Below are 16,918 nucleotides of genomic sequence, written 5' to 3'. Positions count from 1 at the left end.
CTTGTGATGAGAACTCTTAGGATTTACTCTCTTAACCATTTTCATATATAACACACAGTAGCGTTAATTATATTTATCATGCTGTACGCTACAGCCCGCGTACTTACTTATCTTATAAGTGGAAGTCTATACCTTCTGACCACCTTCATCCAATTTTCTCTTCCTCCCTCACCTGCCTCTGGTAACCACAAATCTGATCTCTTCTTCTGTGAGTTTGTTTGGTTTTTAAAATAAATACATGTGTCTGTGATATGCAGAGTTCTCTAAAGCACAGGTAGGGGCTCATCTTGCCTGGGTGTAAGGACAGTACTGAATGGAGCAAGCCAACATCATCTCCCTTTATAGCTATGGTATTATACATAAAGTACATATACTATTGTACTAAATGGTTGTGCACATTCAGTTCAGTTCAGTCGCTCAGTTGTGTCCCAACTCTTTGCGACCCCATGAATCGCAGCACGCCAAGCCTCCCTGTCCATCACCAACTCCTGGAGTCCACCCAAACCCATGTCCATCGAGTTGGTGATGCCATCTAACCATCTCATCCTCTGTTGTCCCCTTCTCCTCCTGCCCTCAATCTTTCCCAGCTTCAGGGTCTTGTCAAATGAGTCAACTCTTCAAATCAGGTGGCCAAAGTATTGGAGTTTCAGCTTCAAATCAGTCCTTCCAACGAACACCCAGGACTGATCTCCTTTAGGATGAACTGGTTGGATCTCCTTGCAGTCCAAGGGACTCTCAAGAGTCTTCTCCAACGCCACAGTTCAAAAGCATCAATTCTTTGGTGCTCAGCTTTCTTTATACACATTAGTTAAAGTTATAAAACTTTTGCAACAGAATCATTGTGACATATCCAATGGAATGAGGTATGTGCTTTATTCATGTTTGGGAGAACAAAAAAAGGATGGCCAGTCTGTATCCATATCTGAGAAATGCTGAATTGAAGTTAAGCCAATTTCTTCACAGCAGGACTTCTCAGAGCCTTGAATATACTAATGTGAATTGTGATTGTCAAAGAGGGAGATAGATCATGCAGTATTTTTTTAAATTATTTGATTACCAAAACATTTTTCATGAATTAATATCTCACACATTTTCCAGAGATTTTAAACTACCATGGCTGTCTTCAGCAGGAAAGAGTAAAACACAGCAGTGGGAGAATCCACTGACTCCCAAGATAACAGAGAAAACCCGCATCATCATGATGGCTCCGTTCGGCAGATGACGTCAATCTTGAGTAGTAAGCAACTCATCTTAAGGCTCTGAAATTTAGCAGCTTGGCCACTACGCTTACAAAGTACCTCAGCACAAGGTCCAAGTTCAATCCCAGGCATTCTGGAATGTGTCTTTATGGTAGGTATCTGATGCCAGGGAAAGCTTATGCCAGCAGTGAGTGGACTACCCCAGTGATCTCTGCCCTCCACCTTCCTGCATCCCACCCATGTGCTGGACTCCAGGTGAGCTGACTCCACAGAGCCCTCCTCACCTGCATGAGCCCTTGTGAGTTGTCTCTCCTGTGATTGCCCAATGCTACTAGTGGAATGAACTGAACCAGGCTGCCACTTCCTCAAGGGAAGGACTCTGGGTTATTCACATTGAGTCCACAAAGTAGAACCAAATAAAAATCTGTGGATGACAGTTGATGCTGGAGATGATCTGTGATGTAATATCCACCAAATAACCCTCAAGGACCCAGAAGGATACCAATCCTTTTGATCCTTGATCCAAGGATACCAATCCATCATGTGCTCTTTTGCATGAGATGATTTGAGACAAGAGTTGGACACGACTTAGTGCCTAAACCACCACCACTACCACTATATGTACAAGTGCTTCACAAATGGTTAAGACATCAAACAGTGATTATTATTAATACAATCTCCATTGCCCTGATCAGTGATTGGTCCATTTCTAATAACCTACAGTAACTGAGCCAGACCCATCTGCCCTATTCATCTTATCAGGAGTTCACATTTTCGTAGCTCATCCTCCAGTTCCTCTGTTTTAGATACTTGCAACTGGTTGGCCTAGCACTTTGTCAATGCACAGGCATCTTTAGGTGGCACATTGCAGATGGTTCTTGAAGTAGTGGAGAGCTAGCTTGAACTGGACTTGATTATTGGTGTTGGCCCGGTATGCACTGTAGGTCTTCTCCAGGGCTGCCAGCTCTGGGTCCTCCACTGGAGAAGGGGGCTGGTGACCTATAATCACATCTGAGCAGGACCCCACGAGCAGGCTCCCGAGCCCATCAATAAAAAACTCTGCCAAGAGAGGGGAAGCATGAGAAGGAAATGTGACCTTCAAGGCAGAGACCCAGGGCCCTCTTGCAGGTCCAGAAGGAGAGTTCAGGGGGAGGGGACACAGTTTACACCCTTGGGGCGGTTCCACCCATGTGGAGCCACCTGCCCAGGCTAACGAGTTGGAAGGACAGACAGTGATATGGATAGAAACACACAGATTAGCTTCCAACTGGATGGAACTGTGGACTCCAGGGCTGAGGGCAATTTAAGACAGGAAGTTCACCAGCTGCAGTTACAGAGGAAAGGAAGTCTGGAAATGGAGGCGCAGCAGCAGGTAGGGGCCAGAGCTCTAGCGAGAGGAAGGGGAAGGGTATCTCAGAGAAGTAGGAACAGCCTGTGGGAGGCAAGAAGGCAGAGAGGGTGGAGGGAGGCAGGGGAAACTGTGGGCTCCCCAGTTTGGGGAGAATGGGCAAGCTGCCTGATCTGTGGCACATGGCCCTCCCTCCTTCCCTCCCTCTCTCCCAGGGGGAGAGCAGACTTCTGAGGTCAGTCCACAGCCCAACTCACTCCTCCCTCTCCCAGCCTCCCCACCTGAGTGAGCCACTCGCTGCAGGCGGGGGTCAAAGCCAACTCTTTGGAGCCGCTCTGTGTGCGCCAGGAAGAAGTTAACGACACCGCTGGTCACCACACAGTTGGGGAAGCCGTCCAGGGGCCGGAAAGATCCTGTCCGCCGATGGAGACAGTCCCCGTTCTTACTGTGCTCCAGGAACAGCTTAAACTGGAACATATTTCCAAGCACACTGCCACCTACCTAGCCAGTGGGCAGAGAAATCTGCATTAGAGAACAGACGATATCCATGTAGCCCCTGCCAGGAAGCCTGTTATGACAAGAATCACACCCTTTCTCTATCTACCCTTCATACTAGGCCTACACCAAGTCCAAAGGGCAGACAACTCTGCTGTGCTTACCCTCCTGCAAGCTCACTCTTTCCAGGTGGCTCACTCCCTTCTGGTACAAGAAGCAGTGTTTGGGTGCGGGTGAGAGGCAGCCTGCATATGCAAGGGTCCCTATAAGGACTTCCTGCAGCCAGCCCTGTCTCAAGCTCCTTCCTCCCATTCTCCGTTCTTGGCTCATCTCTCTGCTCTGCCTGTCCCTGCACTCATGGGAGATGTGTGCATCTCTGTTTTGGAGCCTGAGCAAAATGGGACAAACAAGTATATCTGTTCCTGAACCATCATAATCGCCCAGAGGGACACAGCGGTCTGCTGTCTGCTGTCCCCTGTTCTTTCTCTCCTCCTCTTACTAAATGGACTGAGTTTTGATGGACTAAATTAAGGTCTAGCTACTATGCCCCTAAAGTTGAAAATTTCCCACTTCCCTTGCAAGTTTTGACCATGTGTCTAAGTCCTGGATGAAAGGATGTGATACAGAACAGATGCTTGCTACTTTTATAAATATCACACTCTTAAAAGAAAACTGCTTGTCTTTCAATTCCCCCCTTTCCCCATTTCTTCTGACCATACAGCTGAGGACGACAAAAATGGACGACCAACGGGGAAGGGAGCTGGTCCAGGATGCCTCTGAGAGTCCAGCACCAGCTCTCATTACAGGGGCAGGAACTGCACCTTCTATGTCATTTACGCCACTGTGATTGGGTCTCTAGAGACATCTTAGTCAAGCCAGACGCTTTGGGGATTGTCCGCTTGGAGTAAGAGATAACCGTGGTCACTGTGCTACTTCTTATCCATTTTCTTTCTTTTTAACAGCTTTTTCTTTGACATATTAAAATTGTATATTTTGAGGTTATACATCTTGATGTTTTGATAGATGTATACATTGCGAAAAGATCACCGCACCCAAGCTAATTAACAGATCCATCATCTCTACACAGTATAGTTATCTCTGCAAATTTCAAGATACAACACAGTATTATTAATTATTGTCATGTTTTTCTTCTCTTTCCTGTATGTGAATCGATTTTTGATGTTTTTGCTATTTTTTTAATCTCATTAAGGCTACACGTGCTTTTACAGCTTCATGCCATTTGCATGTTTGTAACGGTGTGTGACAGAACCAGGGCCCTGCTTGCCTTCTCCCACCACTGCAGGGAGGGAGTTAGAAGTGATGCATAAACACGACATTTCAAAGACGGAACAGTGGTGCATTTGGGGGATGGGGGTTGGTGTAATTTGCTCAAAGGAAAGTAAGAACGGAGGCAGAAGCAGAACTTGCACATCTGACTCCCATGTGAAGGTCTCAGCCCCAGCGCGGCCCCTCATCTCCTCCTGCACCGGCCCCTCCCCTCCTCTTCTTCCCCTTTCCTCTCTCCGTCTCCTCCTCCCCTGAACACTTCCCTCTCTGCCCTTCTCCTTCCCTTCCTCTCTGGCTTGTCACACAGAGGAGATAGAACCAGCAGCTCTCCCTTACCACATCCAGTTCGGTCTTCTCTAGGACATCCACCAGCACCTCAATCTTGGTCTTGTCACTGAAGAGAAAGTCATCGTCTACCCAGAGAACGTATTTGGTGGTGACCTGAGATATGGCCAGGTTCCTACCAGCAAACCAACCCTGTGAGTAGAGTGAGGTTAGATCGTGGTGGCCTGCCCTGCTATCAGCGTCACCTGGCAGCTTTCTCAGTTCCCAAGAGCCACGCTGCACTGCACCCCAAATAGTGGTTGGGAACGTCTAGGTTAAAGGGAGTCCATGCCTCAGAGACACTGGGAGAAGGACAGGGGCTCTCTGGGTCAAAGACTAAGACCAAGAAAGGTGAGAGAGTCCTTCCTTGGCCCCGTGGCCAATATGGACTGATGGAAGTCTCTTTTCACCTGACAGAGTCTCTGGGCTCTCAAGCCCTTTCCCCTCATGTAGCCTGGAAGCTGTTGTGGGGGCAGGGACACTCTGGTGTGTATCATGCCCACCTCCTCCTTTGCTTGAAGGAAAGTGAGTGGAGGAGATGCATCAGCGAGGGTGAAATGATAGGGATGAGCGGTTTCTCTGCTCTTGGATCTGCAAACCAGGAAACTAGACTGTCAGACACTGCAAGTCACTTAGAAGGATGGCAACCAATTTCTAAACCATGCATGAGAAAAGGTGGATTAACCACCCTGTTAATGCAGAAAAGGGAAAGTGACCTGATTTCTCTGTGAATTTGAAGTCAGCAAAAGGACTCAGAGGAGAATCCCACACCCTCCCATGCCAGGATCTTGCTGCCTTCGGAAGTCTACTGAAGCTGGCCCCTCCGGGGTAAGAACCTGACTCTGACTGAGGCCCTCTTGTCCCAGGATTCAGGTGTCTCCCCACCCGGGGGGGGGGGACATACCTTGCCGTAGGGCATGGTGTAATACTCCACATGATTGTCATTAATTTTCAGGGGCTCCTTGCTGTCATCAGCCACGATCACGGTCAAGTCTGGGTAATACTCACGAATGCTCTGGAGCATGGTCATGAGCTTGTGGGGACGGAGAAAAGTTTTGGTGGCAATGGACACCAGGTTTCTGAGCTTCCTCTCTGAGCAAGAAAGGGCAGACATCAGAGTTCTGTCTTTGGGAAGCCTCACTGTCTTGACCTGCGTCGTTCTGAGGGTTTCTCTATATCACGACCTCTCAAGTATTTGTGGACCTCAGGCATCTTGTACACAGTCGGTGCTTAATCAGAGTTCATTAGTTGGATTAGAAAAATACATTTAAACATACCCTATTTGTTTTTCATGGCATCTGGTTCCATCACTTCACAGCAAATAGATGGGGGAAAAGTGCATATAGTCTTGGGCTCCAAAATCACTACAGACAGTGACTGCATGAAACTAAAAGACACTTGCTCCTTGGAAGAAAAGCTATGACAAACCTAGACAGTGTATAAAAAGCAGAGACTTCACTTTGCCAACAAAGATCTGTATAGTCAGAGCTGTGGTTTTTCCAGTAGTCATGTACAGATGTGAGAGTTGGACCATAAAGAAGGTTGAGCACTGAAGAATTGATGCTTTCAAACTGTAGTGTTGGAGAAGACTCTTGAGAGTCCCTTGGACTGTAAGGAGATCAAACCAGTCAATCCTAAAAGAAATCAACCCTGAATATTCATTGGAAGGACTGATGCTGAAGCTCCAATACTTTGGCAACGTGATGCAAAGAGCCAAGTCATTGGAAAAGACCCTGATGCTGGGAAAGATTGAGGGCAGGAGGAGAAGGGGGTGATGGGATGAGATGGTTGGATAGCATCACTGACTCAATGGACATGAGTTTGAGCAAGCTCCAGTAAGGACAGGGAAGCCTGGCATGTTGCAGTTCATGGGGTTGCCAAGTGTCAAACATGACTTAGCGACTGAAAAACAACGATAATGATTTGTTTAAATTTTGTCTGTGTTCTATTCTAAAGTCTCTTTCCTGGTTCTTTTGGTTCCATTCTGCTGTTTCCTACTACCTACCTGGACGTTTCATTTTATGCTTGCCTGTCTGTATCTTGCTTTCATGCTAGGAGTTGAGATGCATAGAGCCTTGCCCATCAAGGGATTCGCTATGTAGAGTCACAGGGCCCAGGAAGAGGAGAAAAGCTCTAAAGGACTTGAGACCTGCCCTGTCATCAGCCACACTCCTCTGGAGAAACTTGCCTGATCTTTATCCTCTGGAAGTTGTAAGTGGAAACAGGTCCACTTGGAGATCGGAAGGGGGTAGACCAGGTTGTGTGATTTGTAGAAACAGTTGGGAGAAAGGACAGCCTTTCTATGGAAAAGACCCTTGGGTCAAACAACCATAGCTGCTGGTGTGTTTAAGAGATCTAGCCACAGAATGGAGCCATGCCAGCTGATAGGCAGGTGGGTCGTCTGGTGGGGTAGGATCAGCTGGAGTTAACATATGCTGAAAATCACACCCCACCAACTGTTTGTGCGTGAGTGCAACAGAACCCCACTGCAGAGTCACTTTCTCAGAATGACAGAAGTCAGAGGTCATTCCAGATCCCCTTTTTTAATACATGTTGCACCATTACCCAGCTCCTCCTAAATCTTTGGGAGTGAGTGGAAATAAGACAGGAAGACAATAGTACAGTCACTTCAGAAAAAGACTGGCCTTGGTCAGAACAAGCCTTGCAAACTAAAGAACAAAGGCCCTTGGGGTCCAAGTCCTGGGGGGGAGAAACCAGGATCACAGAAATAAAAGATTAACATTACCTCTGGTCCACAATTGAGTATACCTAGTTGCCACAAGATAAGAATCTCAACTGTAAATTTTAACCATATTTGTTCCTGGGCTTTCTTGCAGAAAATTCTCATGCACTTCTTCCCTTGCACAGAAACACTCTCTATTCCTGACAGCCGTCATGCAGCCACCTGCTGCTGATCCAAGAAATTTGATGATTTCTGGAAATTATCAGTGATCATAAGACAAACCATCCCTTTTGCTATAAAAGCAACTCACCCCATTTTACCTGGGGAGCTGGCATTTTCCCTGCCTTCTCTCTTATGCACAAACTATCTCTCTGAATAAAAGGCTTTGCATGCTGAAGAGTCTTGTGGAAGTGATATTCATTTCTATGGTATGGTATGGTCCGAGAATCTGGAAAGGGCTCAGTAAGAGAAACAGTCACGTAAATCATGTTCGAGGGTGTGTCAAATGAAATCTCTCCTACCTTTTCTCTTCTCAGGCCACGTGACAAGTTTGGTTCTTTCATTACAGTAAAGAGAGAATCAGTAGCCTGAGTTACCACAGAAGGTAGTCAAGGTGGGAGACTCCTGGCCAAGTGGGTGGTATAGCATTCTGCTTTGAGATTCTTTGTTGTTCCAAATACAGGGCAATGATAAAGAAATATGCAAAGACAGAGCCGTGTTCAAAAACAGATGACATTTCTTCCAAGGAACAGGAATCAAAAGCAGTGAGCAGAGCTGGAGCTGGGTCTGCTGCAATCCGGGGTCAGAACAGCAGAGGCTGGGAGGCAGAGTTTGAGTGTTAATGGAATAAAAGTGTCTCATGAGGTATGTGGGTCCACAACCAGGCTTTTTGCTAGAAACCATGGACTGGAGCCAGGCTGCACTCCCTCCAGCTCTCACGACATACTACCCCTGGGCAAGGAGCCTCAAAGAGCCATCATCCCCAAACATACCTCTGGGTTCAGAGATGACACCACCTCACACAGCCATGTCCTGTGCCAAGCCACCCTCAGGCCCAGCAACTGGCTCTTCAGTGATGCCCATATCACTAGGGGACAGAGACCCCAAGACTGTAGTATATAATGATGGACTGAGAATCTGGGGCAACTGTAAAGCTGTGAGATGGGAAGGAATCAGGAGAGAGAAAGAGGGAGAGAGGAGAAAACAAAACAAGCTTGTAAAGCCTCACATTCAAGATGAACCACCAGCAAAAATCCCAAGACATTCAAAGAAAACTAGTTTGAAAGAACAACAGCCAGCAAATCTACCCTGTGCTAGAAGTACCCACTCTAGATAGACAAACAATAGACAAATCTGAAAGGGACTTAAAGTGAGAATGTTTAAAATCTTTAAAGTGATAAATCACAGAATCACATTTGTGAAAAAGAACCTATGAAACAAAACAGGCATAAAAGAAATGAGAATATTTAGATATGAAACCAACCTAAAATTATTTAAGATATATACAAAGAATCAAAAGGGAGACATGACTTAAGATATTCAAAAAATTTTTAACACTCGTAAGGGAATTCTATGAACAGCTCTATGACAAAAAAAATAGACAATTTACACTAACTTTAAGACAACTTTATAGAAACATTTTAAAAATTGACTCAATGTACATATAGATCAACAACCATTAAAGCGGTAGAGCTGTTAGTTTTAAATTTCTTCCCTTTCTCTCACTCTTTCCTGTCCACATTCTCAACCCAACCACCTCCCCCAAAAATTGGAACAACAAAAAAAAAAAAGACAAAAGGACAGACAAGTTTTAATAAAACCCCAAGAGACATATTATTCCTATCTTATTACAATTCAATTCATTTTAGCAAACAGTGAAAAAAGGAAAGGTAGCCAACTCGTCTTATGAGACTTGTATAATATTGACAACAAAACTGAGCAAGGACATTACAGAAAAAGACAGTCTCAGTTTTGAATACAGATGTAAGAATCCTATATAAAATAGCAACAAATTTAATTCAGCATTTAATCAAGTAATGCACTGCAATCAAGATGGGTTTATCCCAAAAATGCAAGAACAATTTCAACAGTAGAAAATCAATGTAAGTCACTTCATGAACCCAGTTAAAGGAGAAAAATTATTTCAGTGTGTGCAGACAATTTCTTTGATAAAATTCAATACTTATTCATATAAATATGAAAGCTCTCAGCAAGGAAATAGAAAGTAGAAACAGAAAAATTCTTAGAAACAGAAGGAAAGAAGGAAATTTTCTTACTCTGATACATCTACCACACTCCTACCCAGCAAACGAGAATAGTGGTATAACATTAGACTGTTCTTAAAGTCAGGAATGAGCAAAACTATGTGCTACCACTGCTATTATTCAACACTGTACTGAAGATTTTACCAAAATGCATTAAGACAAGAAAAAGAAACAAATGATAAGAATTGTAAAGGAAGAGATAAAAATCATTATTTGTTTAAGAGACTCTGTATGTTAAAAAAAATCACTAATATGTGTGCAAGAAGGATGCCTATTAAGTCCAACATTCAAAAATCACTAATGTTCTATATACTAACATCAATTAAAATATAGAACAAAATCCAATTTATAAAAGTAAAAAAATACATATAAACTACCTAAGACCAAATCCAATAAAATGTACAGTTGCTTTACAAATAAAACTACAATATAAATTACTGAAGAACCTATGAAGAGACTATGACATGGAGAGTATCACATGGAGAGATATAGCAGATTCATGGTGGTGAATATTCAACTTCATAAAACTGTCAATTCATCTCTAATTAATCAACAAATTTTAGAAAATTCTCATCAAAATCTCAAGGCATTTTGCAGGATCTTGATGATCTGATGCTAAAACTCTAATGAAAAAGTAAATGACCAAGAAGAGCTAAGAAAATTTCACTAAATGAAGTACAGTCATCCTGCAATACAGAATTTATCTGCACTAGATAGAAAACCTGTTATAAAGCATATGGAAATGTTGTAAAATGAGCCCCAGGATACAGGTCAATGCGACCTAGCAAAGGCTGGTTCAAACCCCTACATGCATGAAGCTGTGTGTGTGAGGGGCTGGCTGTTCAAGCAGGACAAGGCTGGACTACTCGGTCCATGGTGGTGGGACAATAGGCTCTCCATGGGTAAAATATTAGGTCCCTATCACATGCCATGCATAAACATAACTTCTAGGTGGATTAAGTATCTAAATGTGAGAGACAAGCATATGTAACTTTGGAAAAAAAATACAGGAGAATATCTTTATGGCTTCAACTAGGGAAGAATTTCTTGAATTAAGGTAAAAAAGCAAAATCTATAAAAAAACAATGAATCAATTTTATTAAAGGATAAAATTTTATAACACAAAAGACCCCAGAAGTAAAACCAAAAGACAAGCCATGGACTGATTGATAAAAGGCCAGAAACTAGAATTTTATGCCATACAATGTGATAAGTTTTATGAAAAGTTCAAAAATGCATTATACCACACTGTATGCTCTGTGTGTACACATGTGTGTAGGAATAGAAATCTACATATTAAAATGTACAGAAACCAGGAAAAGAAAGACCATGACTGCTGAAAGAAGGGAGGGAAATAGGACGGTGGAGATTTCCATTTTATGGGTAATACTTCACTTTTAAGACAAATCTGAAGCCAAAAAAGCTTTTTTGTGAACTTCTTGTGCTGATTTCTTTTATTTTTGAGATAGTTATGATGATGTTAAGCACATACTGTAAATTACTCTCCATAGATATTTAATCCTATTGCTTTTAAATAAGTTATATTTTTAATAGAATCTATCTGAATATGTTACATTTTGAATATATAGGAAATATCATCAAAAATGCCAACTAGCTCAAAATTCCAAATGTACTGAAAGTTATACCATGAAAATACTTCTTCCCATCTCTGTCCCCAACAGTTTGGTACCTCCCCAGGAGTTTACCAGGTATTACTAACTTCTTGTTTTTTATCCTATAATTAAGCAGTTATGTCTTCTTTACCCAGAAGAAGCTACTTTTACAGAAATAGTAGCTTACTTTTCACTCTTTTCTACATCTTGGAAAGCATTTTGTATCAGTATCAAAAAACACTTCCGGCTCATGTTTTCCTCCTCTGTCCTTCTGAATGTCATTGCGTGGCATTTCATTATACCCATGGACCACACTTGATTTAACCCCTGGTGATTCGGATGGTAAAGAATCTGCTTGCAATAAGGGAGACTCAGGTTTGATCCCTGGGTTAGGAAGATCCCCTGGAGAAGGGAATGGCAACTCACTCCAGCACTCTTGCCTGGAGAATCCCACGGGGTCGCAAAGAGTCAGACATGACTGAGCGACTCACACACACAACCATTTTTAAGGTTTTTGTCATTGCAAACAATGCTGCATAAACACCCTCAAACAAATGTCTTTTCACACAGGTGTAAGCATCTATAGGATAACTCATACAAGCGGAATCGCTGACCCAAGGTGCGTATACATTTAAAATGTTGACAGACATTGCTAAGTTGCTCCAGAAGGGTTGTGCCAATTTACATTCCTACTGGCAGTTTAAAAGAATGCTTCCTCACTCCTCCTCCAATACTTTTTGATAGGAATGTAGTTTTTATTTGCACCTAGTGTGAGACTGAACATATATTTTAATGACTGAAAGTATTCTTGAATTTAACTTTTTGTGAACTGGCTTATTCTTCTCTTATTTGGTCTTTTCTTATTGCTTCACAACATCACTGACTCAGTGAACATGAGTGAGCAAACTCCGGGAGATAGTGAAGAACAGAAAAGCCTGGCATGCTGCAGTCCATGGGGTCACAAAGAGTCGGACATGACACAGCGACTAAACAACAACAACCTACTTTATAGGACTATAGTGAGAATTTACTTATTTATTTGGCCACACTGTGCAGCATGTGGGTCTTAGTTCCCTGACCAGGGGTCAAACCAGTACCGCCTGCACTGGGAGCACGGAGTCTTAACCGCTGGACAACCAGGGAAGTCCTCACAAGTGCTCTTAAGTAAAATTAGATCTCTGACTTTGTGTTGAAGGTATTTTTTCCCCCAGTTTGTCCTTTGACTTTGAATATGGTAGATTTCTGTCCTAAAAAATTATTAAAAATTGGGAATTCCCTGGCAGTCCAGTAGTTAGGACTCCATGCTGTCACTGCTGAGGGACCGGATTCGATCCCTGCTCAGAGAACTGAAATCCCACAAGCTGTGTCAGCGGCCATAAAAAAGAAAAACAATTAAAAATTGTTATGTATTTTATGTTTCCAGTCTTTTATGGCCTTTGGGTTTTGTGTCACATCTAGAAAAATCTTATATTCCAAAGTTATTCTTAAATTCCATATATTTTTTTTTCTTTTTCTAGTTGTTTAGTTGCTAACTTGTGTCTGACTCTTTGGGACCCCATGAACTATAGCCTGCCAGGCTCCTCTGTCCATGGGATTTCCCAGGAATACTGGAGTGGGTTGCCATTTCCTTCTCCAGGAGATCTTCCCAACCCAGAGATCAAACCAGGGTCTCCCACTTGGCAGGTGATTCTGAGCCACCAGGGGAGCCTTTTTTTGAATACTTATAAAAAATTAGGATTTGCTCTATTGGGAATTTATCTTGATGTGAGCTGTGAGATATGTTCAACTTGTCATTCTCCACATAGCTACACAGTTATCCCACATGATTTCCTGAATAATCCATCTTTTCCTCCTTTAATTTGAAAAGTTACCTTTAACATATGGTACAATTTCAACTTGTCTATTTCAAGATTTCTAATTTGATGCTATTGATATATCTATTCCTCCTCCAGTACCACTCTGTTTTTATAATTATTCTCCTACTCTGTTTCAGAGGGGATCCCTTCTGAATCTCATCAGTGTCTATAGGACCCACTATGGAGCCCCAGGGACAAGGGCCTTACCTGGTCCAGGGTCATATAACTTGGGTATAACAGGAAAGCGGATGGTCACTGGAAACTTGGCCACTGAGGAGTTGGACTCCAGACTCACTGGAGGGAGAAATAAGGTCAGAGTTGTGTACTGCGTCTGGGTCACTCCCCATGCTGCCCAGGAAGCCAACGAGATGGGGGAATGAAAGACTGGCAGAAAGAGATTGAGGACGGCATACAGTCTACGGCACTCGAGCTCCTGACTCACTGTGTGTCCCTGGAGCAGCCGGCTGACTGCCTCCGAAACTCACGTTTCTGCCCCGTGAGGCTTTGTAGGGTGAAGTGGGCTTGGAATCAGAGGGGTGTATTAAGTTTGACTTTGTTATTTATTATCTGAAATACCTTGCGTAAATCATTCATCTCCTTCACCATCTCCAAAACCAGGAAAACTCTACTTGCCTCATTTGACCTCTCAGGGTCATTCTGTGATAAGAAACATTTGAAAACCTGAAGGTGGAGGGAACTCTCTCCCTAGTTTGTGTTCATGGGAAATCTGTCCCACAGTTCATTTTTGTGTGTGTGTGGGTGTCCTGGGAATGCATCCTGTGGAGCTGCTCAAAATGGGAAAGAGTGCCTTTAATTCATCCAGAAAGAAACTGGGGCTGCCCTAAGTGTCAGCAATTGTTCTCCCAGGAATTCTGGGGCTGGGATGGGAGGAGGAAGGCAAAGCTACCGCCCTCCCAATGGCAGGTTTCCTCATACCCCACTTTCCAATTAGTGCCCAGGACAAGACACTGGTGCACAGACTGCACCCTCTCTACTGCAGCTGAAATCTTCAGCTCTGCTCGCTGCCGAGAATGAGGAACAGAGCTGGGTGGTTTCTAGGTACACAGCACGAATGATCTGCCTTCATGGAGAGACGAGCAGGCATTTTGCCTGTGCTGGGGGGTCAGTGGCAATGGGGGGATATTACTGGATACAGCAATTGGAAAGTTCAGTGTTTAGAGTTAGAAATAGGAGCCAGGGAGGCAGGCTTCTGGGAGGAGGAAGACTTTGAGGGCTGGTGGTGTTTTTCTGGGTCCCTAAGCATTTTGTCATCCAAGGAGAGGCTCTCACCCACATCCACCCTGTGGTGCTGGTACTCTGTGCTGGTATATGTCACATGCTGGAGGATGAAATTCAAAAACTTCCGGCTACTGGTCAGAATGGTCAGCTGCTTCTGGCCTCTGCCCTGCACCACACTGTCTGGGGTGTCAGCAAGAGTGTTCAGTGTCCCCAGAGCAGCTTTCAGGTTGACCTAGGGTGGATGAGACAGCAACACTAAATGCAAAGAATAGCACATACCCAGAATGGCCAGCAGGGGGCAGAGCACATAAGGATGAGAGGATAGATAGTGCCCCCGAAATTTAGGGTCTGTCTCTGCAGGAGTTGCTGCCTCAGCTTCAGTAAGGAAGAATCTAGTCCTAAGACTTGGTGTGTTCAAGGGACGCTTCTGAAACATTCTTAACTCTTGCCGTGCAGGATACAATTTTTTTTTTACTAGTTTATTTTTATTGTAATTAATTATTTTTGCCTGCGCTGGGTCTTTGTTGCTGTGCGTGGGCTTTCTCCAGGTGTAGCAAGTGGGGGCTACTCTTTGTTTCCGTGGGTGGGCTTCTCACTGCAGTGGCTTCTCTTGCTGTGGAGCACGGGCTCAGTAGTTGCGGCGCACAGGGCTTAGCTGCCCCGAGGCATGTGGGATCTTCCCAGACCAGGGATCAAACCAGTGTCCCCTGTATTGCAAGGCAGATTCTTAACCACTGGGCCACCAGGGAAGTCGCAGGATACCATCCTTAAAGATTTCTTCCTACCCCTGCTGGCGGCTCCTTGAATTCCGTTTGCGAATTCCTCCTCATCCATCAGACCTCCAAAGAGAGTTTTTCAGGGCGTGGTTCTGAGTCTTTTTCCCTTCTTTATCTTTTCCCTTCTTAACCTTTCTCATTCCAGTTGAGCTATTTCAAATCCTAAAAGATGATGCTGTGAAAGTGCTCCACTCAATACGCCAGCAAATTTGGAAAACTCAGCAGTGCCTACAGGACTGGAAAAGGTCAGTTTTCATTCCAATCCCAAAGAAAGGCAATGCCAAAGAATGCTCATACTACCGCACAATTGCACTCATCTCACATACTAGTAAAGTAATGCCCAAAATTCTCCAAGCCAGGCTTCAACAGTGTGTGAACCGTGAACTTCCAGATGTTCAAGCTGGTTTTAGAAAAGGCAGAGGAACCAGAGATCAAATTGCCAACATCCGCTGGATCATCGAAAAAGCAAGAGAGTTCCAGAAAAACATCTATTTCTGTTTATTGACTATGCCAAAGCCTTTGACTGTGTGGATCACAATAAACTGTGGAAATTTCTTCAAGAGATGGGAATACCAGACCACCTGACCTGCCTCTTGAGAAACCTGTATGCAGGTCAGGAAGCAACAGTTAGAACTGGACATGGAACAACAGACTGGTTCCAAATAGGAAAAGGAGTATGTCAAGGCTGTATATTGTCACCATGCTTATTTAACTTATATGCAGAGTACATCATGAGAAACGCTGGGCTGGAGGAAGCACAAGCTGGAATCAAGATTGCCGGGAGAAATATCAATAACCTCAGATATGCAGATGACACCACCCTTATGGCAGAAAGTGAAGAGGACCAAAAGAGCCTCTTGATGAAGGTGAAAGAGGAGAGTGAAAAGGTTGGTTTAAGCCTCAACATTCAGAAAACTAAGATCATGGCATCTGGTCCCATCACTTCATGGCAAATAGCTGGGGAAACAGTGGAAACAGTGTCAGACTTTATTTTTGGGGGCTCCAAAATCACTGCAGATGGTGAGTGCAGCCATGAAATTAAAAGATGTTTGCTCCTTGGAAGAAACGTTATGACCAACCTAGACAGCATATTAAAAAGCAGAGACATTATTTTGCCAACAAAGGTCCGTCTAGTCAAGGCTATGGTTTTTCCAGTAGTCAGGTATGGATGTGAGAGTTGGATTATAAAGAAAGCTGAGGGCCAAAGAATTGATGCTTTTGAACTGTGGTGTTGGAGAAGACTCTTGAGAGTCCCTTGGACTACAAGGAGATCCAACCAGTCCATCCTAAAGGAAATCAGTCCTGGGTGTTCATTGGAAGGACTGATGTTGAAGCTGGAAATCCAATACTTTGGCCACCTGATGCAAAGAGCTGACATTTGAAAAGACCCTGATGCTGGGAAAGATTGAGGGCAGGAGGAAAAGGGGACGACAGAGGATGAGATGGTTGGATGGCATCACCGACTCAATGGACATGAGTTTGAGTAAATTCCGGGAGTTGGTGATGGACAGGGAAGCCTGGCGTGCTGCAGTCCATGGGGTCACAGAGAGTTGGATACGACTGAGCGACTGAACTGAACCTTTCTCATTAGAGGCGTTGGCTTTAAATACCATTCATATGCTGATGCTTTGAAGATGCACGTCTTTAGCTCCTATCTTTCTGAGGTCCGGCTGCCTGGCTGATTGCTCTGCTGGGAAGTTTCATGATCTTCAAAACTTGAACTATTGATTTTTTTCGATAAACCTGTCTTCCACCCCATCCACGGTTTTCCCTGCCTTGTGAATAGCACCTTTACCCACTCAGCTGCTCAAGTCCCCAGTAGAAGTCACTCCTG

At 44.0% G+C, this 16,918-nt stretch overlaps 1 protein-coding gene across 4 annotated transcripts in view; it reads right to left on the bottom strand.

Annotated features, from left to right (window-relative positions):
* Positions 1-854: 854 nt before the first annotated feature.
* Positions 855-16,918, bottom strand: part of B4GALNT2 (beta-1,4-N-acetyl-galactosaminyltransferase 2 (SID blood group)) — a 62,532-nt gene continuing 46,468 nt past the window's right edge. For 3 of the 4 annotated variants that reach the window (XM_081582514.1, XM_081582513.1, XM_081582515.1), the window contains 6 exons: positions 14,360-14,540; positions 13,277-13,363; positions 5,558-5,745; positions 4,666-4,806; positions 2,829-3,048; positions 855-2,258 (listed from right to left, as the gene is read on the bottom strand). In XM_081582514.1, the coding sequence (XP_081438640.1) occupies positions 2,053-2,258; positions 2,829-3,048; positions 4,666-4,806; positions 5,558-5,745; positions 13,277-13,363; positions 14,360-14,540 (1,023 nt within the window). In that variant the 3' untranslated portion in view covers positions 855-2,052. The remainder of the gene's footprint in view (positions 2,259-2,828; positions 3,049-4,665; positions 4,807-5,557; positions 5,746-13,276; positions 13,364-14,359; positions 14,541-16,918) is intronic. The other variant, XR_014080184.1, reaches the window with a different exon arrangement.

This window comes from Giraffa tippelskirchi, chromosome 3 (genome assembly GCF_054371585.1).
Source record: "Giraffa tippelskirchi isolate mGirTip1 chromosome 3, T2T-mGirTip1v1.2.pri, whole genome shotgun sequence".
Lineage (NCBI taxonomy): Eukaryota > Metazoa > Chordata > Mammalia > Artiodactyla > Giraffidae > Giraffa > Giraffa tippelskirchi.
Note: the sequence above shows the minus strand (reverse complement) of the source record. Positions and strands in the feature narration are given on the sequence as shown.